The 27891-nt window shown below is 34.4% G+C and overlaps 1 protein-coding gene across 1 annotated transcript in view; it reads left to right on the top strand.

Moving 5' to 3' along the window:
• The window catches only part of CTNNA3 (catenin alpha 3), a 1394003-nt gene that overhangs the window by 1249863 nt on the left and 116249 nt on the right, over positions 1–27891 (top strand). Inside the window, exon 13 of the mRNA XM_046026581.1 lies at positions 9895–10076. Within this exon, the coding sequence (XP_045882537.1) occupies positions 9895–10076 (182 nt within the window). The remainder of the gene's footprint in view (positions 1–9894; positions 10077–27891) is intronic.

The following is a 27891-nucleotide window of genomic DNA, read 5'->3' as shown; positions in this document are numbered from 1 at the left end:
CATCAAAGATTTATGAGAATCATATTAAGACAGTTGACTTCCTAGAACTCTCTTACAGAACAATCTATTTTAGATCAAAATGCACATTTTTGCACTTAAAAATAATTACTGGAATTGGTTTTCAAATTGTATCCCATGCATACTAACTTACCAATCAAAATGTAATAAATATAACTTGATATTTCCTGCACTGGAAGATTTTAAGCTCCTTGAGAGCAGGGACAGTGCCATATAACCCTACAATGCAGTAGAAGATCAGTAAATGCTGAGTGATGATGTCGGTGACTCGTTGCCTATATTATGACCAAACACTATTGTACTATGCTGTAATGCAGTGATAGGATAGAGGCTGAGATGTGAGCAGAGAAGCTTATTCGTAAACTGAAAAGCCCCTAGTTATCTGGGCTTTCTGTCTCTTCCTTGATAGATTTTCTTTCCCTTCCTTGGGGTCAGACTGGCACATCTTTTGTCCATTTCCAGTTTACTGTAAACAGGAGCGTGGAATTCAGGTAACTAAACTTATATTGTGTGCAAAGTAATAACGACTAGGCACTGAGTCACATCCTAAGGGCACTCTTGTGAATAAAATGAATGCGCTTCTAGAACCTATTTCTCACAGCTTTTACAATATTTACTTATTAAATTGTTGTTTTTTTTTTTTGTTTTACATAGCTATGTAGTTTTGAAACATGAGGATTTCTGTATTGTTATTCTTTTGCAGCACTGTAAGACAAAAGTATTTTACAAATCTGGAATGATAATCTAATGAAAACACAATGCAATTGAATTTAGATTCATTTAAGTCCTCATAACATTTAAATGAAAAAAAAATATATATATACAGTACTACTTAAATCGGAATACTCATATAAACTTGTTAAAGTATGTTTTTTCCTTTGAGATTATCTGTTTTGGAAGACAACTTGTAATAACCCACCTGCCTTGGTGAGAAATAAATCAGATGAAAGATTTTAAAGGCTTGGTGTTAAACTTATAGCTAATATATATATATTGTAAGAAATACATGGCCATGCTAGGGTCACATCTATCAAAATGATTGGGATATTCATGTCAGGGTTGCCTTTTTTTTTTTTTTAAGATTTTTATTTATTTAATTGAGAGAGAGAGACAGAGATAGTGAGAGAGAGCACACAAGTAGGGAGGAGAGGGAGAAGCAGGCTTCCCAGTGAGCAAGCAACCTAATGTGGAACTCGATCCCAGGACGCTGGGATCATGACCTGATGATGATGATTAAACTGACGCTTAACCAACTGAGCCACCCAGGTGCCTCTTATGTCAGGTTTTTGATAACTCTTCCTACCAGCACCACTTTTTTTGAGGTTCCATGTAAATCACCACATTTAAGTTAACAACTTTTCTTTTTAGAGAAAGGCTTATGCTACAGCCACGTTTATCTATATTTCAATAATAACTATACACACAATGATCTTGAATGAAGTTGTTTCCTATGGCCTTAAGACACCTCATCTAGGGGCGCCTGGGTGGCTCAGTGGGTTAAGCCGCTGCCTTCGGCTCAGGTCATGATCTCAGGGTCCTGGGATCGAGTCCCGCATCGGGCTCTCTGCTCGGCGGCGTGCTCGGCGGCGAGCCTGCTTCCCTCTCTCTCTCTCTCTCTGCCTGCCTCTCTGTCTACTTGTGATCTCTCTCTGTCAAATAAATAAATAAAAAATCTTTAAAAAAAAAAAAGACACCTCATCTACATGAGGATTAGTGCTGCAGGTCATGAAGCTCATTCATTGTTTTGGTTTTTACTGGTAAAATTTGCCTGGACTACTTTATTTCTTGGTCCTGAAGAACCCAGCATTGAACCTTCAGGTATATCCAAGGAGAAGCAGAAGCACCACTGGTTGGGAATGTGGCAGATAGAATGTCGTTTTAGGATGACAGAGTAGACTGTATGGCCTCCCAAATCTCTAATGCCACCACAAAACTAGAACATAGAAAATATTTGTTTTCTCATTGTTTTTTGTTTTGAAAAAATTAAATACACAGAAGAACTTAAATATACTAGTAAAACATACACCCATATTCCAATGACCTAGATACAGCAGTTTAAAAAAATTTTTATTTATTTATTTGAGAGAGAGACTGAGAGTGGGGTAGGGGCAGAGAGAGAGAATCTTTAAGTTTACTCCCCATTGAATGCAGAGCCCAAGGTGGGCTTGGCGTGGGGCTTGATTCCAAAAGCCATGAGATCATGACCTGTGCTGAAACCAAGAGTCAGATGCATAACCTGCAGAGCCACCCAGGCACCCCCTAGACTTAGCAGGTTTAGCATATACTGCCAGAGCCATATTTGCATTTTTTTTTTCCTGAACGACTACTGCAAGGTAATTTGCAACATCTGAAGAAAATTAACAGGCACTTCCTTATGTTGTCTAATACCTAGTTTATATTCAGATTTCTCCAGTTGGCTCCCAAAAAAGCATTTATATTTTCCTAGAACAAGGACACACATTGGGTTCACAAATAAATATTACTTTTTTTTTTTCAAATTAGAATTAACCCTAGTACTAAAAACTGCCTTGCAAATGAAACCATAAAAGGGCAGATATGATGGAAAAAAAAAAAAAAGGAAAAGAAAACATTGGGGAGGGTTTCATTTACAGGAGACAGACATGTGTTCCCTATAGGCCTGATATCTGTCATTGTTAAAAGTGGATATTAATAATATCTATCTTAACTAGTATTACAAAATTAGGATAACTTTTCCAAAGTATTTAGCAAAGTGACTGGCCCAGGGGAAGCATAAATCATATTAATCATCTATTCTTATTATCTTTAGAACATAATCAATTAAGTAAGTCTGATAATGTAATAGTTAACTGTTCTGATCCAGCACCAAAGCCTATACAGTTTCATAATAAAATGAGATAGTTTTACACCTGAGGGATCTGTTAGTGTAACTCATGAGGTTTCAAGAGTGTTCTTTTTCCACAGATGAGGAAACTGAGAGCTTTTTAAAGCAAATACATTTGTAAATTTGATTTAAAGGACTGTGTATAAAAATGTAAAAATGTGTATTAGTCCTTAAAGCAAAATGCAATTCCAGTCCCTAAAAATCATTTAAAAATATGATAGAAGACTTTTCTTAATGAATTCTCAGGAATATGTTTAAAATCACAATTTAGTATGCTGAAAATATCAATGCATAAATTTTTCATGAATTTGTTCTCCAAATTTTAATGAAGTTGTATTTCTGCCAGCAGTAGTTCCAATTTTCTAAATTCCAGCAAAATGTTATACTATTTATATTTCTTGTATATTAAAACACACCATTTCCCAAATGCCTTTGGGCTTATTAACACACACACACACACACAACTGCACATAAATGCTACTATTAAATTTGATGATCTCTGGAGGTAAGAAAGACAACACATAGATTTAAAGACCTAATCTGCCACTAACAAGTTGGATAATATTTTTCAAGTCATTTTTCTTTCCTGGGACTTAGTTTCTTTATCTGCAAAATAAGCGATTTCGATTCTGGAGCTTCTGAGAATAAGAGAATTATAATGACTTTATATTTCTATATGTTTGTTGCTTAAGGCATATATTTACTCAATATAATTTACTTGGTTCCTGCCTAAACTCTGTGAGGTAACAAGGTGAATATTTTTTTTTTAAAGATTTTATTTATTTATTTGACAGACAGAGATCACAAGTAGGCAGAGAGGCAGACAGAGAGGGGGAAGCAGGCTCCCCGACGAGCAGAGAGCCTGATGCGGGGCTCCATCCCAGGTCCCCGAGATCATGACTCAAGTCGAAAGCAGAGGCTCAACTGTCCTCCACAGTATTGTGGAAGTTTTGGAGGCTAAAGTGAAGGCATTTATGTACACCAATCAAAAGTACCATTTACTAAGTCCCTAATATATTCCAGGCATCATTACTTACAGACATAATTCTAATTGTCAGAAAACCTGTAATAAGTTTATCATCATTTTAACATATGATAAAATTGAGGTTGAGGATGGTTCAGTTACTTGCTACAAAGTTAGTACTTGGCAGAGTAAGAGCTTGGACAGAGGCTTGTGTGACAACTTTTTGTGCATTTTTCTTATCATAACACCTTTTTTCCTTTCTTTTTGTCTTCTTAAAGAGATGTCATGGAAAATGTTTAATAATGTAAGCAGGGGCGCCTGGGTGACTCAGTGGGTTAAAGCCTCTGCCTTCAGCTCAGGTCGTGATCCCAGAGTCCTGGGATCGAGCCCCACATCGGGCTTTCTGCTCCGCGGGGAGCCTGCTTCCTCCTCTCTCTCTGCCTGCCTCTCTGCCTAGTTGTGATTTCTCTCTGTCAAATAAATAAAAAATTTAAAAAATTAAAAAATAATAATGTAAGCATATTAATATTTTAAGTAGTAGTAATGAACATAATGAAATAAAAAGCAGATGGAAAGAAGGTAAGATCAATTGTGCTGTTAATACAGTGGTAGAAAAATAATGAGGACCCAAGTTTGAGAGTGGACAAGAAAAAATGTAGACAAGAAATTAATTTCTACCTTGGAGAGAGAGAAGCTTGAAAAGTATATAGATGTAGATGGCTAAGTAAATGTAAGATCGATGCTATAAAATTTTAATTTCACAATCCTATTCTTTACCTCCTATTTCTATTAACAACTATAAACATTTATCATATACATGTCCCACTTTCAGGAAACTTACATCCTAAGGGGAAGGAGACCAATAAAATACAAATAAACATATACGTATGTATGTATATGAGGAAGAGAGAGACCACTCTTATTCTGAAAGGTCATTCTGCTTTCAAAGACCTTTCTTCTAGTGAGTGAGATAAAATCTACATATTTACAAATAATTAGACCATAAGAGAGAATAATATGAATATCTTGAAGGGAGAACTGATAACACACACGTTCTGATTTTTAAAAGAATAACTATATAGAGCTGGAGGAGAAAAGAGGTGGACTACATACATTTGGCTTGAAAATAGAATTAAGTTTAGACCAACAAAGATGGGGAAGGAAAGATCAGCAAAATCATTAATGGGTAATATCTCAATATATTCCTGCAACAGCAAATTGTTTAGCTTGAGGGTGCAGTGCATGAAAGGAAGATAAAATGGCATTGAAAAGTGATTAGGGGCAAAGTTTTTGGTGATCTCTGAGGCCCAGTAATTTTACCTAGATATATACTCAAGAAAAGTACATGACTATGTCCACCAAAAGAAAAATAAGAGAATATTCACTATTCCTAACAGCCAGAAATGGAATACTTCCCAAAAGATTATTAATAGAAGCACATCAGTAGACGATATACATTTGCACCGTGGAATTCTGTGTGTGCAGAGCAAGGAGAATAAGCATAACACCATGCAACACTATATGTGTATTTCAAATATATAAATGTTGGACGTAAAAAGCCAAGTACAAGATCACATACACCATCATTTCATCTTTTTAAGATTCGGAAACAGGAAAATCTATCGTTTTTGAAATCAAGAGAGTGATGATTCTTGGGAGATAGTGACTAGAATAGGTCCCAAGGAGGCTTTCAGGAATGCTGGCAAACCTTTGTTTTGTTTTGTTTGTTTGTTTTTTATTTGGGTGCTAGGTACAAGGATGCATTCAGTTTATGAAAATAGTTTCAGGTGTACTTTTATGATCTGGGCATTTTCTATATAAATTTTCTACTTTAGTTAAAGAAATTAAAGGATGGTATTTGAGGAATTAATATTCTTTATTCAGTAAGGAGACTCAGAAGCTCTTGTCTTTAGCTGAAGACTTACACAATTCTATGAAAATCAGATAGATTGGATCAAGTGATAACAAGACAAAAGGATTGAAAATGAAAGACAAAATTGACCTGGGAAACAGACTAGGACATGGTTGTGATAAAAGTACTGGAGATGAAATGGACCAACTTTCTGTCTGCCAGACAGAATGGGATACATAAAGAAAGGGAAAATATTTTTAAAAGGGATGCAAGACTGGGTGGCAGGCAGTACTACGGAGAAACACAGAAATCAAGAGGATAAAGGATTGGGAAAATGTTGGCAAACTACAGTCAAATCTGACCAGTCAACTATTTTTGTATAACCCGTGAGCTAGGAATGGTTTTTACATTGTTAAGTGGTTGAAAAAAAATCAGAATAGATGTAATCAGAATAATATTTAGGACACATGAGCATTATATGAAACTGAAGTTTCAATGGCCATGTAAATTTTGGGGGGATACAGCCACAACTCATTGGTTTGCATGGTGTAAGGCTGCTCTTGCATTATTACAAAAGCAGCAGAATGAGTCTTGCCAGAGAGTGCGACGGTAAGGCCTAAAAATCATACATTATTTACTGTCTTGCCTTTTACAGAAAAATTCTGCTAACCCCTGCTTTAGAGCTGAAATTATAAGTTATATATTGTCATATCATATATAAGCATGTGTGTGTAGATATAGATATAGCTATAGATATGGGGAAATATAGATACTTGAAAATACTTAATGTGGTAATGGAAAAATACAATTTTTTTTAAAAAGGAAGATAGCATTAGAAATAGAATTCTGAGGATCACTGTAGAGAGTGAAGAACTGAATCTGTTAATGTCAGTTAACAGTGGGCATTTAAAAGCAACTAAGAAGAATAAAAAGTGCTTCATATACACTCATTCGTTTGATCTCTAAGACAACCTGTGAGGTGAATATCGTTGTCTCTAGTTTACTGATAAGAAACAGATTCTAGAATACATGTGACTAGACTTTGGAGAATAATCGATTCAAAAGAAGGTGAAAGAAATAACATCGAGTTGAATGGGAATATTTTGTTATATTGTGGGCAATGTTGCTCATGTTTGTTGGCGTCGTAAAAGGACAAGAACGCTAGAGCCATAATTTCTAAGTTTCCATACTGGCTCTACCATTTACTAACACTATGATCTTGAGTTCATAACTTAACCTTCAGCACACTCTGTTTCATGATATACTAAAATTAGGATAATAGTGTAGTTACCTCATAGGGCTGTGATGGAGAGTGAAGTTAAATATATGTAAGGTGCCTGGAAGAGTGTCTGGCATATCTAAGTGTTAGCTATTTTTGTCTTGGCAGAAAATTCCAAAAGTCAGTTGACACAAAATACAATCTCACTGGATGGCAGTGATTCCAAAAACCTTTGATAGCTACTTATATCACAGTTCTACTCTATAGATTTGTGCAGAAGCTGAGACATATTGCCAGCCAGCAATAACATCAGAAATTCCACTTACCTGATTTGTGTTAAGCTTTGTTTCTTTCCTTATCCTGCATGCAATTAACCAATAAAGAACTTTTGTTCAGAATTTCTGAATAGGAAGTGTTCTACTAAGTCTTATTTTGATTTAAATTGAGTAATAGAATAAATCATTCACAGAAGCACTAAAAATCTTCAGGAAAGTTGTCAGTCATTAATGGTTTTTTGATGTTGTTGTCCCTCCTATGGGAGAGTGAGTATTTACTAGAACTTGCAATTTTATAAACTATCGCCCAACTTTTGGTCCTTATCCTGTCAGAAGTAAACATCTGGTGATTATAATTCACCATGTGAGTTGAGATGTTATTAAGGAAATCAAGTGCAACGGATGAGACTCCTGTGCGTGACAGGGTCAGCCTCAGTGCTATCCAATAATCTACTCTGGTCCCTGCATGGCAGGTGGGTAGCAGCTGCAATTACTGTCATTTCATGTCTGGAGAAACTTAGACAGGAAGGTTAAGGGACTTCCTTAAGGTCATATTGGAAATCAGTAGGATTCTAAGGAACAGAAATTAAAATACGCTTAACCACACCTCTTGAATTGCCTTTTTATTTTTTTTAATGAGGATGGTAAATAATTTTCCATGATATTCCACTGTATACTTCCAAATTATTTATTAGATCGCAATTCATGGATTTATTACCTCTGAGACAAAGACCATAAAAAGGGGTCCCTGTTGAATCTACCTACATCTATTATTGAAAAGCTTAAACATTTTTTTTTAATGAAAATGGAGAGAATGTAATGACCAGTAGTCAAGATGGAGAAAATTCATGTCAATTTTTGAGCTGCTTTAATGGGTTAGTAGCTTGCAGTTTACTTAATGTGTTTGCATACTGTTGATTTCAAACATAAGTGAGCTCTGTCTTCACTGATGTGCCTTGCTATATGCCAGCAGTAGTAACAGTTGCTTTTCTTTTAGTAGACCACATTGCCTGAGAAAGGAAACTACAAATGATTCAGATTCTAAGGAAGAGACACGTGTATAGCTCATCAGTTAAAAGCCCATTCTCATAGCTTAATTTAATTCTTCAAATAAAATAATGCAAAAAATGAAAAATGTTAAGTACTAGATATGGGAATATATTTTGTAATTTTTTCACTGAATGGGAAATAGTTTTCATTATTGAACATTCGCTATGTGTCAAACATTATGCTGAGAAATTTAAAGGAAGTTTTGATTTGGAAAGCTTCATTGTTTATTTTCATTACTAGGTTAAAACTGAAGCATGGATAATTTATGCTGAGATTTCACAAACACCAAGTTATTTTAGGCCCTGAGTTAGTCTTACAGTAAATAGACAATAAATGACCGACACTTGATATTGGTTCTTTAATTTTCAAATTTTTTTGGATTTTCCACTGATCATAATTCCTTCATTCATATATTTAAGCGTTTTCACTCTTGTACACTATTGATTACATAAAGTGTATTTCAACTACTTTGAGTCTAGTGTCCAGAATATTTCAAAGCTTTTTGAGGTGATTTTCCTTATTTGCTAATAATATGGATGTCCTAGAGACTAGCATCTGAAAGTATATAGGCATTGTAGGTAACACATATCCGGTGTGAATAATAAGTAAAATTTACTTAAGTGATTTATCATTTTACCTACCCCCTCTAAGGCCCATGTACTCATTCTATTAGAATGTATATAGATTTTTTTTTGAGAATATGATTGCACAGGCTGTTGCCTAAAATTTTGTGGCCTTGATACTACCAAATCACTTTTACTTCAAGATTCTTCATTTGACAAAAAATTATAGGTCCCAGGTGCTGCAAATATGATGGTTTAGATGGTTTTCTACCCTTCCCACATTTCAGATTGCAAGTGGAAAATGCAAGTTACATGCTGTTAAAAATTCGACAAATCCAAAGAATAATACTAAGCCAACCCAGCAACTTAGCTGGGCATGGGAGAAGAGAACCTCAAAACTCGGGATGCTAATTAGTGAAGCTGCCTTAATAAACCCTGCCCATAACATTTTTACTCTTCCCTCAAATAGTTTGTATACACATACACACTTCAATGTATTTATATGTACAAAATACCCATATACATCCTTATGATTTTAAACATGTGCTTATCTAATACATATGATTTATAAATGTATACTGTTATTGTTTACCCAATATATATTCAGTGTTTGTGTAAGGATCTGTCTGAATGTATATACATACATGTATAAACAGACATTATAATGCCAGTAGATATTTCCAGATAGTTTTTTATACTTCTACCTTTTGAAAAATATTACTGGTACAATTAAATAAGATATATGCTTTTCTAATATATTAAGCCTGAATTAATTTAAAATTATATTGCATTAGAAATTTGAGAAGTCTCACATTTATATTAAGGAGAATTAAATATGTCAGATACTGAATTATACATTGTTATTCTCAAATTTAACATTGTAGTTCTAGAGCAAACATTTATTGTTTAATAGATTTTTTCATAGGAAAAATTAAGCCTAGAAAGTTTGATTTATGATTTTTAAAAAAATTATGACATGTCTCTGTTTCTCAATGAACAAGTTTAAGAATATCCTATGATGACCACTTGTTCCTAAAATGCTTTTTTGGCATAGTGGAATGATTATAAATCTACTTATCACATGTTTTAGGCTAAGATGACTCAATTGCCTGAGGCAGAAAAGGAAAAGATTGCTGAGCAAGTTGCTGATTTCAAGAAAGTAAAGAGTAAACTGGATGCTGAGATTGAGATTTGGGATGATACCAGCAATGATATCATTGTTCTGGCCAAGAAGATGTGTATGATTATGATGGAGATGACAGACTTCACAAGGTAATTATGTGGAAAATGATGCGTAACATTTATAATTGGTAGAAACATTTGTCACAGTAGTGAAACCTAAGTTTCTCTAAGAGGCAGGTGCTAAAAACTAAATGGTGGGAGAAACAGAAATAATATAGAATTAGAAAGCTGTAGGTGTGTAGTTCTAGAGGTTTTGGTAAATAAATATGGGAAAGTTTCTCATAAATGGCCAAAAATTATTTTGGAAATCTCCTTTATACCCTGTCATCTTAGGAATCTTTTCTGCGTTTCATAATAGCATATTATTTTACAAAGAAATTGGTAAATCAAACTGATTTCAGTGAAGCTATCTGAGTATTTGATTTCCATAGCTACATAACTTTAGTTGTAATGATTTGTGTGTCATCAAGATTCATGCTATCTTTTGCTACTGAGACATCAACCAAATATATATTTAAATCACAATGACTTAATGATATACATGAAAGAATCATACATTACGTGTAAATTCCAAAAGCAATAAAATGTTTATTATAGCTTCAAAATGTTATTTTATAGAGCTAGCCAAAGAACAGTAAAATAATATAGTTCTTGCCCTACCAGTTACTAAAACATACAAAACTACAATAATTAAGGTAATTTAGTGTTGGTGTCATTTTAAAAGCCACAGAGCAGAAGAATACTCTGAAGCAGACCTGGTAGACTTAGAAAAACATTCATTTATATCACCATACATTATCACAAATATAAATTTTAGATCGAGTAATAAATGTAAGTTTAAAATCACAACAAATGGAAAAATGTACACAAATCTTTTACTGATATTAAGATTGAGAAAGGCAGGGCACCTGGGTGGCTCAGTAGGTTAAAGCCTCTGCCTTCTGCTCAGGTCATGATCCCAGGATCCTGGGATCAAGCCCTGCATCAGGCTCTCTGCTTCGCGGGGAGCCTGTTTTCTCCCCTCTCTCTGCCTGCCTCTCTGCCTATTTGTGATCTCTGTCTGTCAAATAAATAAATAAATAAATATTTAAAATTAAAAAAAGATTGAGAAAGACTTTCTAAGCTCTAGCTAAAAAGGAAGAATTTCCAAAAAAGGTTTATTAAATTTAACTACATAAAAAATTCTGGAGATCAATAAAATGTTCTAAATAATATCAAAATATAAATGGATAATTGGGTAAACATTTGTAACAAAAAATAACAAAAACATGATGCCATTTATATATAAAGAATACTTAAAGACATTATGAAGATAAAAAAAACAAATGTCCTAGAATGGACAAAAGACATAAGCAGATAATTCACAAATTTCTCCCCATAAAAATATGACCCATAAATCTGTGAATATTATTTAACCTAAAATAATTTAAAATAAACTAACTTTCAGATTTATAAAATTGGACAAACTTTTAAGACACATTTGTTATAGGGAGGGTATGGTGATGAATGTTTATTGCAACATTATTCACAATAGCCAAGGTATGGAAACAATGTTGGTGTCCCTCAAAAGAAGAATGAGTAAAGAAAATATTATATATATATATATATATATATAGCATTATATATCACTATATATAAATATATATTTATATATTATATATATGTGGTGAAATATTTTTTATGTGGAATCTTAAAAAGAAATCAAAATCATAGAAACAGAGTAGAATGGTGGAAAATGAGGGATAGAAGAAATGGGGAGATGTTGTAAAAGAGCACACACTTTCAGTTATAAGATGAATAAGCTTTGAGTATTTAATATACAGTGTGGTGATTGTTGTTAATGATACTGTATTGTATACTTGAAATTGGCTGAGAGTAAATCTCAAACGTTTTCAAGCAAACACAAAAAAGGTAACTATGTAAACTGATGGATGTATTAATTAACTTGGTTGTGGTAATCATTTCACTACGTAAACATATATCAAATCCCCACCCTGTATACTTTAAGTATATTACAGTTGTATTTTTCAATTATGCCTCTATAGAGCTGGAAGAAAAAAGAGGTTAATCAAGACAATTCATCTAATGAGACCCTTATGTCTAAAAACAAATACAAAACAGAAAAATAAAACTGTAATGCAATACATCAAATTGAAATAAATTTCAAAAATACCACATGATCCAATAATTTCACTACTGGTGTTTTACCCAAAGAATATGAAAACACTAATTCAAAAAGATATATGGACCCCAATGTTTACTACAGAATTATTTACAATAGCCAAGATAGGAGGCAACCCAAGTGTCCCTGTATAGATGAATGGATAAGATGTGGTATATATACACAATGGAAGATTATACAACTGTTAAAAAAAAAAAAAAAAGAACTTGCCATTTTCAACAATATAGATGGACCTAGGTGGTATTTATGCTATGTAAAATAGGTTGAGAAAGACACATACCATATGATTTTACTCATATGTGGAATCTAAAAACCAAAATAAACAAAAAACAAAATCAGACTTGTAAATCTAGAAAACAAGTTGTTGGTTGCTGGAGGAAAGGGAGTGGAGAGATGGGCAAAATGGGCGAAAGGGAGTAGGAGATACAAGCTTCAGTTATGGAATGAATAAGTCATGGGAATGAAAGGCATAGCATAGGAAATATAGTCAATGGTATTGTAATAGTGTTGAATGGTAATGGATGATAGCTAAGTTAGCATAGAGAAATGTATAGAGAAGTTGAGTTACTATGTTATATACCTAAAGCTAATTTTGTCAACTATATTCAAAAAATAAAAAGTTGGAGATATATATTTAAAATCTGGATTCAAAATCAGAAACTAAGAGGAATGAAAAATACAAAAAAAGGGATTGAGGAATGTAACAAGTTCATCGAAATTAAAAAATAAAAAAAAATAAAAAATGACAAATTATGAAGTATCCAGAGGAAAATAGATTCAAATAAAAATTCCATAAGTGTCATTAAAATCAAGCAGGAGATTAACAAAGAGACAGTGATGAGATAAAAATAAAGAAAGAAGAAAAGAAGAAAAATGATCTTGAAATAAAGAGGAGGCAAAGAAGCTCCAGTATACTTATCTTTGGACCCTTTTAAGAATAATTTAAGAAATATAAAACAACTAGTATTTAAAAGTATAAATGAAAAATATTTTTTAAGATTTTATTTATTCATTTGAGAGAGAGAGAATGAGAGAGAGAACATGAAAGGGAAAGGGTCAGAGGGAAAAGCAGACTCCCTACTGAGCAGGGAGCCCCATGCGGGACTCAATCCTGGGACTCCAGAATCATGACCTTAGCCAAAGGTAGTCTCTTAACCAACTGAGCCACCCAGGCAGCCCGAAAATATTTTCATAGGTAAGACTAAACCTAATTGTATGTATTGAAAAGTATTACCATATACCTAGGCATTTGACAGAAACAATACTAAACATACATGTATTTTCCTCATATACAAAAAATATATTATGCATATTATAAATAATATCCACTGTGTGTGTGTGTGTGTGTGTGTGTGTGTATGAGGGAGAAGAGAGAGCAAAGTGAAACCAATTAAATTATAACAATTTATGAAAAACAATCCTTACCTCCACAAAGAAAAGGCAGGTACTTTTAACCTTGTATGATTTCATTTCTTGTGATTATCTCCATACCTTTAAGCAATATACTTTCTTTTCTAAGTTATAATTTACTGACTTTTCCCTCATCCTTTCCTTAGTTTGATGAATTTGTAGATTTTCATTGTTTATATTTATAGTCCTTGATAATATTACTTTATTCATAACTGGTTTTTTGTTCTTATGTGTTAGTTATATCTCAACTTCCAGCTCCCCCATGAAGAGATGAAGAGATTCCCACTTTCACTCTTCCCCCTCTTACTGCCCCGCTCCATATCTCATTCATAACCCAGCTTCACTCCACTGCATCTTCTTTTACATTGTTTAGATAGGTCATATTAACTTTCTTCTCAGTAATTAAATCCCCCATGCTTATGTTATAGTTGATTTTGAAAATAAGGATTAATAAATAATATTTTATTATGGCATTGATACAATTAACCTAGATAGGAAACATTCATGAAAGAAACATTTCCTGTAAAAAGTTGAAGTAGAGTTTAGAAATGGTTTAAAGTGTCCACAGATTTCTATGGAAAACAACACATTATGGAAAAAAATATAATTTTAGTATATGTGCTGCTGAAGCGAGCACTGGAAAAAAAAATATAAACTGAGTTGTTTTAATATCAGTTGATAAGTAGGGCAATGAGAAATCTGAATTCTGTAGTATAAATATTTAGAGTGTATATAAATATATTCATAGACAGAATGTAGAAGTAGAAGGATAAACAAGGACAAAGTCGCAAGTAGCAAAATTCCAAGAAGTGGGCAGAGGAAATAGAATTCCATAAAAACAGATCACTCAAGTGATTTTAAGAACATTTGTAACATGAGAAAGATTCTGGGCCATAGTTCAGGGAGTGTCAATGAGTGATCAATGAGTTGTCTTACTTGAAGAAATTTTAGTTAAAATGAAGATTGAAGGGGCATCTGGGTGGCTCAGGCAGTTAAGTATCTACTTTTGGTTCAAGTCATTATCCCAGAGTCATGGCATCAGCCCCCATGAGGTGGGGCTCCTTGCTCAGAGGTAGTCTTCTTCTCAGGCTGCTCCTCCCTCTGCCCCTCCCACCCATTGTGCTCTCTTTCCCTCTCTCAAATAAATAAAATCTTTACAAAAATGAAGATTGAAAAGATAGTGTAATTTTTTCAGTTCTCCATTTGTGGGTACTTTGAGTAGCTTCGCTAAATGGTGAGAGAAGAAAACAGTTGTTAAAAGAGGTCATGAGAGACTAGGTGATAAAATAAAAATAACATAGGGGTGCCTGGGTGGCTCAGTAATTAAGTGTCTGCCTTCACTCAGGTCATGATCCCAGGGTACTGGGATCGAGTCCTGCATCAGGCTCTCTGCTCAGTGGGAAGCTTTCTTCTCCCTCTTCCATTCCCCTGCTTGTGTTCCCTCTCTCTCTGTCTCTCTCTCTATCAAATAAATAAAATATTTTAAGAAATTAAAAGAAAATAAAGATAACATATTATCTTAAAGGAAGCACAATCAAGACAATACTTTAAAGTATCTCAAGGGAGAGAGGAAATGTGAAGAGATAGAAAGAAATTGTAGAAGGGGAATAAAAAGCTATAACCAAAAAATGAAGTGGTTGAGCATAAACACTGAGAAAAAGGGAAAGAAAGAAAGAAACAAACAAACAACAAACAAGCAAAAACAGATATAAGGGTAAGCCTTCATGATTTTAAATGACTCTTCTTTCTTATCTTAGCTGGAATGTTCCATCATAGACACCTTCTTGACCATCCAATGTATCCTTCTTCCCAACCTGTCTCTCCATATTACAAGATCCTATAAGCTTTCTTTTTAGCAGTTACCACATCCTGGATTATCTAGGCTGTTTATTTATATATTCCCTTCCTCTTTATCCCTAATAGACTATAAAATGTATGAAAGTATGAAATTTGACTTTATTGTTTTATACCCAGAACTTATAACAGCCTAAACCATATATATATATACAAAATAGTTATATATAGTTATATATGCTATAGTATGTGTACATATATGTATGTATGACAATGTATAATATATGATATATATGACAATATGTATAACAATATATAATACATACTGGTTGAATGAATTAGGAAATTTAAAAAATAATTTGAGTTAATTAATAAAAAGAAAAAAAAAGAAATTGCACTTGAATTCAGAAACCAAGAATAAACAAACAAAAACCCAAACATCAACAATGGAGTAAACACAAGTTTAAGCTCTTGAAATGCACTTTTCCATTTTTTTAATTTATTTTTTTAAAGTATAATTAACATACAGTGCTATATTAGTTTTAGGTGTACAATAAAATGATTCAGCAATTCCGTACATAACTCAGTGCAATAAGTGCATTCTTAATCCTCTTTACCTATTTTATCCATTCCCCCACCCATCCCCCCTCTGGGAATTCTTTATAGCTTATTTTCTATATTTAAGAGTCCGTGTTTTGGTTTGCCTCCTTTTTTACTTGATTCATTTGTTTTGTCTATTAAATTCCACATATGCATGAAATCATGTGCTATTAGTCGTTCTCTGACTGACTTATTTCACTTAGCATTATGCCCTCTAAGTTCATCCATTTTGTTGTAGCACAGATTTTATTTTTTTATGGCAGAGTAATATTCTGTCATGTACGTATGTGTATATATACCACATCTTTTTTATCCATTCATCTGTGGACAGATGTGGGTTGCCTCCTTATCTAGCTATTTTAAGTAATGCTACAGTAAACATAGTGGTGCATATTATCTTTTCCAATTAATGTTTTTGTTCTCTTTGGGTAAATACTCAATAGTGAAATTACTGGATCATATGGCAATCCTATTTTTAATTTTTTTTTTAGGACTTATTTATTTGAGAGAGAGAGAGAGAGAGAGAGAGAGAGAGTGGGGGGATGGGCAGAGGGAGAGAATCCTCAAACTCCCCACTGAGTGAAGAAGAGCCTGTTGCCTGGCTCAATCCCAGGATTCATGACTTCATGACCTGAGGCAAAACCCAGAGATGGACACTGACTTGACTGACTGATCCACCCAGGTGCCTCTCTATTTTTAATTTTTTGAGGAACCTCCATACTGTTTTCCACAGTGGGTATACCAGCTTGCATTCCTAGCAGTGGTCCATGAGGAGGCTTCCTTTTTCTTTACCACCTTGCTTAAACACTTGTTGTTTCTTGTGTTTTTCATTTTAGTCATTCTGACAGGGAAATCCACACTTTTCATTTTTTCCTTAACCCTTAAATAGATCTTAAGTGTTGGACACTAAAGATTTAAATTTTTAATACCCATGTGAGATTAAGAGGAAACATATAGTCAGGGAAGCTGCAAGTGAGATCCTTGCAAAAGCCAAGAGCTGTGCCTCTAAAAAGGAAACTAGAAATAATTCCATGGACCAGTTTGAAAAATCAACAAGAGTCTGAGTTAATCAAGGTCATGTTTAAGAAATAGGGACCCCAAGTATATGACTTATTTAACTGATGGATTTCAAATTACATATTCAGAAATGCTACCTCAAAAGTAAAAAATGAAGATTCAAAGAACAATGATGAACAAAGAAATCAGAAAATCTGTTGGTTTATTCAAATAAGCTTTAGCAGAAAAACAACAATGACAATAGAAAAGACTATTTGAAGTGACCCCTTGCACAGGGACCATGTAATTGCTGGAGATCAGTGTTAAATGGACTATTTTTAGATGCAGGGTGAACTGAGAACATTAACATTAATATAATTAACATTATACTTTGCTACCTAAAGAATGCATATAATGTCTTTTTTAATTTCTGAGGAAGTTCTGAAACAAAATTCACATATCAGTAGATGCAAGTAATGTAGTGATGTTAGAAGTCAGAAAGTGAGAATGAAATTAGAAAATAAAATGGGGAGTGCAAATAAAAACTATAAACACATTAGAGTCATAATAGATACATCAGTATTTGTAATATGTAGCTGTAGGAAGCTTAGTAGTTAAAAAAAAAAGTTAAGTACAACAATACCATAAGTACAGATATAAAAATAAATCTATCATATTTATTTATTTATTTATTTTTGAAGATTTTATTTATTTGGGTTGGGGGGAGGAGCAGAGGTAGAGGGACAGGCAGACTCTGCACTGAGTGTGGAGCCCAAAGTGTGGCTCAATCTCATGATCCTGAGATCATGACCTAAGCCGAAATCAAGAGTCAGACGTTCAACTGACTGAGCTACCCAGGTGCCTCTATCATTTTTACATAGAGGCCTATAGGAATCTTTTTTCAAGGAACCATGGAAAGGAGGAGGAAAACTCTATCTAAAAGAGAAGGAAATGTGATAAGCCCTAATTAATGTATGGAAATGTTGAATTACTGTATTTTCTTGAAACTAATATAACATTATGTTTTTTAATATATCTATATGTGTGTGTGTATATATATATACACATATATATGTATATATACACATATATATATAAATTATATATATATAAATTTTATGAGAAAGAGAGAGAGAGGGAGAAGGTATGCACCCAAGAGAAGGTGCACTTGAGTTGGGAGAGGAGAGGAAAGGGAGGGAGAGGGACAAGAAGATCCCATGAGTGAGATTCTTAAGCTACTGAGCCACCCAGGTGCCCCTATAATAGTGTATGTTAACTGTGGTAAAACTGATACTTTAAAAAATGAAAATAAAGCTAAAAAAAATAACAGAAAAAGGAAATGTATGAATAAAGAGAGGAAATTTGATGAAGTAAATGCCTAATGACTTCTATTTATGGGGCAATGTCAACTTTGCGATATGAGAAAGCATAAAAAGGCAAATGTAGAATGAGAGCTTGGATAAAGACACAGAAAGAGATCTGGATTATAAAAAGTCGTCAACTAAGACGATCATTCATTAACTCACTTATGGTTCATCACCCGGTTTGAAACCTAAAATATTCATTACGAACAGAGTGAATAGATTTTCCTTTCACATGTTCTGAGAAAACTAGAAAATTTGATTTATCAGAATTCCTAGGATGGAAAGGAGTTTGCAGCAGGATTCAAGGGAATGAGAGAATTGAAACTATTAGAAAAGACATATTGGAACAACTGACTGGGCCCAGACTGGGAATGGAGGGGAATGAGGTAAAAAATAGAACAAAAAGTGGAAAGGTAAGGACCTGTCGCCAACAAGTGATGAAAACACAGATTTCAGTGCAGTTTCTCCTGCTCAGCCTCTATTACCCTCCCAAAGCTACATATTTAGAATCAACTTAGAAAAGAATGCTGAATATGTCTTTAGAAAGGATGTTCAGTGACTTTGAGGATTTCGTAATCTGTAGCTGGGGTGTTAGAAAAGGATTCACAACTCCACAGTGTGGTAACTCATTGGGAAATAGACACATTTCATGTTTTGCAAAAGCTAGACAACCCAACGTTCTCACAATCTGTAGGTGTCACTGCCAAAGGCATCCACAGAACAGGAATAATATGTGTTCAAACTGCAGTAAAGGAAGAGGAGCAAAATCGAATGTTGGACTCTGATCATCTTTTGCGCTTGAATTGAATCCAGATTCAGTTTAATTTCAGTTCATACAGACTGTGATCTATCTCCAATTGTTTTTAAATGGATACAACCTTGTTTTTCACTCTTTTTTTAACTCCCAGTTCTGTTTTAAGAGGTTTTTTTCAGACACTACAATGTTTTTCCGAAACTTAAATTTAGCAGTTTTAAAGATTTTATTTATTTGACGGAGGGAGAGAGAGAGAGAGAGATTACAAGTAGGCAGAGAGGCAGGCAGAGGGAGAGGGAGAAGCAGGCTCCCTGCTGAGCAAAGATCTGGGATGTGGGGCTCCATCCCAGGACCCTGAGACCATGACCTGAGCTAAAGGCAGAGGCTTAATCCACTGAGCCACCCAGGCGCCCCAAATTTAGCAGTTTTATACATAAGTTATTCCTTAGTTCCACCCATGTTACATTTCTTTCACTGCAGTTGCTTTAGCTTCTTTATAAGAGAACATGTAAGGATGGGGGTCGTAACTGGCAGTGTTTACCAATAAGCAGTCAATATTTGGTAGAATAGTACACTCTTTGTCTCCCACACAGAGTTTAAATGGTTATATATTTTTAAAAATAATTATAAAAAATATACGTTATCTTTTCTGAAGTGTCACTAAATATTCTAATTTTCCTCAACTACTATTTTACTATCAGCTAGAGCCATAATAATGGTAAACATTGATGAATGCTTACTGTGTACTTCACTATGATAAATATGTATGTTTTCTCGTTTTTATCTTCAGTACAGCTTGATTATTACATTCTCCATTTTATTATTAAAGAAATTGAGACTCATAGAGACCAGATGGGTTGCTCAAGGATACACAAATGAAATTGATTTTGAAGTCAATCCAACTTCATAATCTGTGTACCTACTCACTGTTTTGCAAGTCTTTACCAAAGTTCTAAACACAGAACAAGACCCAGTCCTTTCCTCATAGGGAAAACAAACAGACCAACTGGAAATAACAATTGTGTGATGAATTGTATTCTTCTAGCTGTAAATCATTAGGATTTCAGAAGACAAGGTTATCATTGGGGAATAGTGTAAGCAGAGAAAGTATGAACAGGTGAAATTTATATTAGAATTGAATGAAACACGGGGATTAGATTGTGGAAGGAGATTATATAAGTGAGAAAACACATGAAGGTGGAGGCTAGAAGGTGAGGATGAGTCAGATCCATTTGGGAGCTCTAACAAAACTATATAAGCCCAACATGATGTTAAGATGAGCATGAAGAAAGTGGCAGCTTATAAAAAAGCCTTAGAAAATGGACAGGGGTTTTTGTTGTGGTGGTGGTTGTGATTGTTGTTGTTGTTGTTGTTTTAAGAAGTAGGAAATGAGGAACTATTCAAGAATTGGAATCATGATGGTAACATGACAGAAGGAAAAGAAATCTAATATATGTAGGAAGAATGACAGCACTTTTGGATGGCACTAGCAAAGACACAATCCATGGGGGTCTAACCACCATTGGGAGACCCATTTAATTAGAAAGGCTTTAGAAATTCTGGTAAAGGCTAATAGAAACTCGGTAAATTGCTAGAAAGTACTGTACCAGGAAATGGTAAAAAAAATACTCCTTTAAAACCTGATATAGCCATTTCTGAGCCATGGCACAAGCCCGTCAGCATACTGACCATTTAATACTTCTTCTAGCCTTTACTGGAGACGTGGAGGTTATACTCTGGATGTCTGTGAACAGGTGCAAATGGAGTGAAGCATCTCTGCTTCTCTGTGATGCCTACATTTCCAAGTGGGAAGGTCAGAAAAGCAGAAAAAAATCATGGTTATTTTTTTAAACATGACTTTTCCTTTGTGAAGGACCATCCACATAGTCATACAATGTATGTTGGATTATTACAATAAGCCTATGGAATCTTCTAAAATTCAGCATCCCTTTTCTTAAGAATTAGATACTTTCTAGACTCAGACTTAAGACTTACTAGAAGAAAGTAAGTTTCCCCTTTGTAAAGATTAGTTTCCCAGGGAAACACCTTCTGAACTCCTGTTGGAAGGTAAGTTGTTCTGGGGGCAGAGGGGAAAAGGGTAAAAGGGTTGGAAGTCTTTCCATTTACTATTAAGTATTCAAACATTCACTCAATACCCTTGTCATCAGTAAAAGACAGTCCACCCCAAAAGAAGTCTAAAGACCATCAATGAAAGACTGTTTTGCCCTTTCCAGAGAATTAATCTCCAGAATTTTCTAGAGGTAAGGGAGAAGCTGATGTTCATTGGTGTGGAGTAGGTGAGGAGACCAAACAGCCTTTTCTCCCCAGTTCCAGTCACACATGAACGTTTCTGTTTAGATCAATTTAGTCATTAGTTTTCCCGCTGCTGGCTTGGACTCTGGCTTTCTCAGGCTGACTATATTGTTTACCACTTGGCATCTGCTTTCTAGTTTCCTAATAGTTCTTGCTATTGTCTCTTGTCCAGTTCTGTTCTTTCCATCCTAGAATGTTTAGATCTTTAAAAGAAAAAAAAAATGCATCTGTAGTGTTAGTGGGACTTGGAAAAGGAGAAAAATTATATACATGTGACAATCTGTCATCTTAGCCCAGAAACCCACTGAAATTTATTAGGGTTATGAAAATTTTCTCTTTATGATATTTTGAAGTTTAGATTATTTATTAATGTTTTATTCATAAATTGTGCCCTCTTTTCCTTTTCTCACCTTAGGTAAATTCTGTCTAAGCAGTATCCTGACTGAACCTAAACAGTTACCACATTTCATGGTCTATGTAACACTTGAGAACATCTAATTTTTTTTTTTCCTCATCTGAACAGGAGATAGGCTCTAGGTAAAACTTTCTAGATATTTAATTGTACCTTGTGTGATCACTTAGGATTATCTTTTAATCATTGCTGAAAAATTATTATCATAAAGATTTTATTTATTTATTTGATAGAGAGAGAGAGAGATCACAGGTAGGCAGAGAAGCAGGCAGAGAGAGGTGGGGGAACAGGCTCCTTGCCAAGCAGAGAGCCCAATGGGGGCTCGATCCCAGGACCCAGAGATCACGATCTGAGCAGAAAGCGGAAACTTAACCCACTGAGCCACCCAGGCGCCCCCACTGCTGAAAAATTGTGAGTAAAAAGATAAAAAATTATAACTCCACCTTAAATAAGAAAAATACATCATATTCATCTTTGCCCCCAAATTATGCTTTCTTAAGTATATATCAACTTTAATGTCAGTACTAATAAAGTTGGAGAATTAAAAATACCTAGATAAAAGTAATGCTGATTTAAGTACTATTATTATTATCATCATTATTATTTTTAGAGTGGGGGAAAGGGGCAGAAGGAGAAGGAGAGGGAGAGAGAATCTTAAGCAGGCCCCAACCCCAGCACGAGCCCAATGCAAGACTGGCTCTCGAGACCCTGAGATCATGACCTGAGCTGAAATCAAGAGTGGGACACTTAACCAACTGAGATGCCCAGGTGCCCCTAAGCACAAATTTATTTATTCAGAAATATACCAGAATCTATATCTATCCTCATCAACTGTATATTTTAAGATACGACATGATGTCAATTTCTTTTTTAAAAATATGTATTATTTTGACAAAATTTATAGGCTTTTGTAGAATTTTTGCTGGTTCATTTGTGGAATATCTATTGAATATCAGGCACTGCCTTTGGTATGAATGATATACCAAAATCTACAATCTACAATGGAAGATTTTTAACTAGAGCAGCATAAGACACAATGGGAGAAGAGATGAGGAGAATAGGAAAATGGGCAGCAAAGCAGAAAGGTGAAAAAAAAACATCAAAAGAATGATAATAGGAGTAGACATGGTGGCAGCAGAAATTCAACTCTGAGAGATTCCAGAATCTTGCTAAGAGTTGAGATATAAATGGGGAAAGTAAAGATATGGAAATTTTTCTCACCTGGGCTACTTATGCCCAACCAACCATATGAGAGAACTATCACACATGTTGAATGAAGATCTCTATTGGGCTATTGACCAGAAAACAGAAAGATGGGAAGGTCTTTCATTGTAAGATTGTCTGCATTTTTAGTTGCATTAATGGCCCAGTTCTGTGTTTATGAGAATGATGTCATGAAGAAAACTTTGGAGAGAAAAGGTTGCAAAAAATGTGTTTATTTGTATGTCAAATCATGTATGCTGATATCCTTTATCAAAATGAGGCCAAGTTATTTTTTCCTGATACTTCCTTCTGAAATTTTGAAGATTTATATTTATCAGCAAGAAAAAAAAAAAAAGCTGTTTATAAACACTAACAAAGGGGCACCTGGGTGGCTCAGTGGGTTAAAGCCTCTGCCTTCGGCTCAGGTCGTGATCCCAGGGTCCTGGGATTGAGCCCCGCATCGAGCCCCGCATTGGGCTCTCTGCTCTCGGGGAGCCTGCTTCCCCTCCTCTCTCTGCCTGCCTCTCTGCCTAATTGTAATCTGTCTGTCAAATAAATAGATAAAATCTTAAAAAAAAAAAAGAAAAAAAACACTAACAAGGTACTTTGATTATTTACAAATTTAGGGAACGTATTTGTTAACAGATACCACTTTTCTGGTAACAGATCAATCTTCCTGGGCCAAATGTGGATAATCACATGGTTAATCAAATACTCCTGAAATACTGCAATTTGAAAAATTTTAATTAGTGTTTTAAGCCCAACTGTATGTATGATAAACATGGGAAAAATACAACTTTTTATTTCATTTTAATTAGTTACCCAAGATGTACACGCACATGCTGCATTTTCCAAAAGTGTTGGAAATGACTTATTTATCTTGTGTACATAATACTACAACCAGCAATTCTTCTGATTTTATATTTCTATAATATCTCTAGGATGTTCTGAGAATGTTGATCCAGTCCACTAGCTAAGCCTACTTGTCTACAAATGGGACAGTTTTCATAAGGCATCTTGCCACTCTATCCATTTTAAGCATGACCTGTTGCATTCAAGAGTTAACCTAAAAGAGAGGAGTGTGTGGATCCAAAGGGCACTGAGGCACTAAACCCTCAGGTTTCCTTATGTTCAGAGTGTCCAAGTAATAACTGGGCAATGGGAGGAGGTACTTTGGAAACCATCCAATTGGGACGCCTGGGTGGCTCAGTGGGTTAAAGCTTCTGCCTTCAGCTCTGGTCATGATCCCAGGGTCGTGGGCTCAAGTCATGATCCCAGGGTCCTGGGATTGAGCCCTGCATCCGGCTCTCTACTCAGCAGGGAGCCTGCTTTCCCCTTTCTCTCTGCCTGCCTTCCTCTCTGTCTACTTGTGATCTCTGTCTGTCAAACTCATAAGTACTCATGTAGAAATAATATTGTATTTATCTGTAGAAGAGGAGTCCTTGGATGTCACAGCTACAGAGTGATGGCAGATGAATTACTAGATTTGGGATTGGAGGTATATTTGTTCTTCCTTCTTCATGTACTTCCCACTGGACACAGGCTTGTATTCAAGAAAAGTTTTTGCCTCACCTTCCTTTTCTTTAAGATACACTTCTGAGAAGGGGAATAGAAAATGAGCAGAGAGAAGGATAAAAACTCAGCTTACTTCTTATTCAGCTAGGGCTTCAGAATTAAAGCTTTTCTAGAAGTATAATTGGAATGAATAAAAATTCATGTGTTCTACGTCTCACATCTTATTAAATACGGAATTTCTTTGCATATGGTTTATTTTGCTTTCTGTGGCAAAACATTTATATTCTAATATAATATGTTTACAACAATAGCAGTTTAAATGTTTTAGCCCATGCAGCAAAAAGAATAAGAAATATTAGTAAGTTTTACATTTTTCCTTTTAAAAACAGTCTTATGTCATATGATTTAAACTATAAAGGCAGAGAAATGTAATTTTTGTTTTACTTGATAAGTCTTTGGAGTTCATCTCATGTGTATTAAATATACACATAAATATCTAGCAAATAATTGAAAATGTGAAACATGTGAGTCATTTAAGATTTAAGAAATATTCTGGCTTTCTAATTAATAACTTTAAGAAGGCATTCACGTTATATTTGAAATAAATATTATATCAGGGAGGAAGGGTTATTTTTCTGTACTCTATGATGATGGCTCACTTTTTTTATCTTGTTGGGCAGCATGTGAGAGCAATTTTATGGCATTATCTTTGTCTTTTCCATGAATATTCTCCTTGTAAAAATGAGATTTATTTTATTTTGTTGAGTCTTAAGTCAGTAGAATTGTTATTCCCTAATGCTGAGTAGAAATGCTTTAACATAAATAGAATGATTCCGGATGCCAGTTATTTTTTTTTTTGCCAGTTATTTTTATATGATAAAAATTTACATATATTTTGACATGATAAGTAATGGGTAAAAATTCAGCTTATGTAACATCTTAGTAATTGTTCATTAAAATCAATCGAGAGTGAGAGCACAGATACTCTTCCCTGAAATTTAACATTTCAGTGTCTGGCTGAGGTGAATTTATGAGACAGCTATGTCAATTTCCAAGTGGCAAAACAGTCCTGTATTATATGAATCTGCAGAGATTACAGGCGGATGTAATTAAATTATGCATTTTCTTAAGCATAGGAGATTAAACTATTAGAAATGTGGGTCTTAACAAAAACCACCCAAATGAGAACATACAAAGACTATTTATTCAGAGCGTGCTATAACAGAGGAGCTACCATCACTTACTTTTGGCAGAGACTCAAAGGCAGGCAGAGAAGACAGAAAGATTTAAAATGGAAAATGAAATAAAACAAAACAACAACGAAAAAACCTTTAGGTATCTCTGATTGGAGATTGTTGACATAAGAAAGAAGCAGGCAGGCTAACTAGAAGCTGAGCATCATATACTATGGGTTTGGGGAACATTTTTTGCTTTCTCTGATTGTTACTGAATTTAAAGTAAGGCATATATGGGTAGACCAGCTGTCATTGTCAAAGGTTTGACCATTCTTGGTCAGTTGTTAGAGAGCCTGTGCTTTTGTTTCCTGACCTAGTTGCTGCAGTTCATGGGTCAAAGCTCTATTGTCATATTTAGTCTGGCCATTGTCCATTTGTATGTTCAGTCTCTCAGAAATGTTACTGATAATAATATATTTGGGAGGGTGATGTATAGATTATTATATAAACAATACTGAATTGATTTTATATTTAAAAACAAAATATTTATTTTTATAGAAAACAAAAGCAATCTGTGATAATCTTCGTCCTAAACCAATGGTCCAATGAGTTTAAAACTGATTTTAGTCACAGGAAACAAACTGAGGGTTGCTAGAGGAGAGAGGTGGGGGGATGGGGTAACCGGTAATGGTCATTAAGGAGGGCATGTGATATAATGAGCACTAGTTGTAATGTAAGACTGATGAATCACAGATCTGTACCTCTGAAACCAAAAATATATTATATGTTAATTAATTGAATTTAAATTTTAAAAAATACTAAAAAATTAAACAAAAAAATAAAAGTAACTGGTTTTAAAAAAAAGAAAAGCAGTGAAACATTCCAATAGATAGACCTCTGTGAATATAACTAATTTTATCAGTCTTTTTCCTGCTGTGTTTCAAGAGCTCTTAATTAGTGAGCTGGTTTATTTGCTCTTTTACAGTACTTTGATGAATATATTCTATAAATAGGATTTCCCCCCCACACATTTGATGTCTTTAATTCTCATTCCTATGTCTAATTCCCTCTCTTCCAAAACTTTTAATGCCTTACTCTCAACTTTTTCGTGTTCTCTCATCTCAGATCTTACATTTTCCCATTTGTTGTCATTTTGTTTTTCTTTTCTTAGATAACGTAGATCAGTTGGCCTATATGATAACCACTGTCCTATGAAAATCTTGATCTCTTTGTCTCTTTATGCCCTCATGACACCAACCATTGTCTTCCATCCTTTGCTTGGGCTTTCAGATTGGGACTTTCATCCATTCTTTTCTTATGATCAGGTGGTGTTTTTGTACCAGAAGATGTTACGGAGGGAGGGAGCCTCAGAGAGATACTAAATTCTTGTTATTCTCGTATGTAGTTGCTTAAGTCATTCTTAATTTGAGGTAAGAGGGATCCTCTTGCTAATTAAATTCACTTACTTTTCTCTGTGTTTTGGGGTTCTCTAACTTGGTTGCAGATATTTTGCCTCTACAGGTTCCAGCCCTCACTTGGAATGAGTACTTACCTTGAAGGCAGTGTTTGATATTTATGTTTTAGTGACCATATTCTGTGATTGTGAGTGAGAGTTTATCTCAGTGCCCCTACCTTATCTGTCACAGACTCATTAACCAGGTCACTTCTGGTTTATCTTTCCAGCAAGGGCACTGATCATTCAGGTACAACTATATAAATATTAATTATCATTATTACTGTAATTACTATGATATTTAAAATGTGAGACTGCCTTCTTTTGTTCATACAATGGCAGAATGTCTTTAATTTTATTTTCTCCATGGAAACTTACTCAGGGCTTTCAGATTTTAATGTTTATTTTGTTAGATTCTATTTTTATCATAAACATAGAATTTATGTCACAGATTCTAAGTCATGGAGCTTTATTGGATTCAATTTTTTTGTATATAATAACAAAAGAAAAACAAATAAAAGAAAGAAAGAAAAGAAAGAGCCATAGCAATTCCATTATTGTAGAAGCCAAAACAGAGTTTTTAATTAGATATTTTTGGCAATTAAATGCTTTAAAAGGGAGAGATGAATTTGAGGTTTCCTTGGGAAAACATTCTGAACCCCCCAAATTCCATCATTGTCTTCAAATAATATTTCCTTATGTCCTATAGGGAAAACTTAAAATTTCAAGAAAGG

Source organism: Meles meles, chromosome 13 (genome assembly GCF_922984935.1).
Source record: "Meles meles chromosome 13, mMelMel3.1 paternal haplotype, whole genome shotgun sequence".
In the NCBI taxonomy this organism is placed as follows: domain Eukaryota; kingdom Metazoa; phylum Chordata; class Mammalia; order Carnivora; family Mustelidae; genus Meles; species Meles meles.
This window is presented reverse-complemented; position numbering and strand designations above follow the sequence as displayed.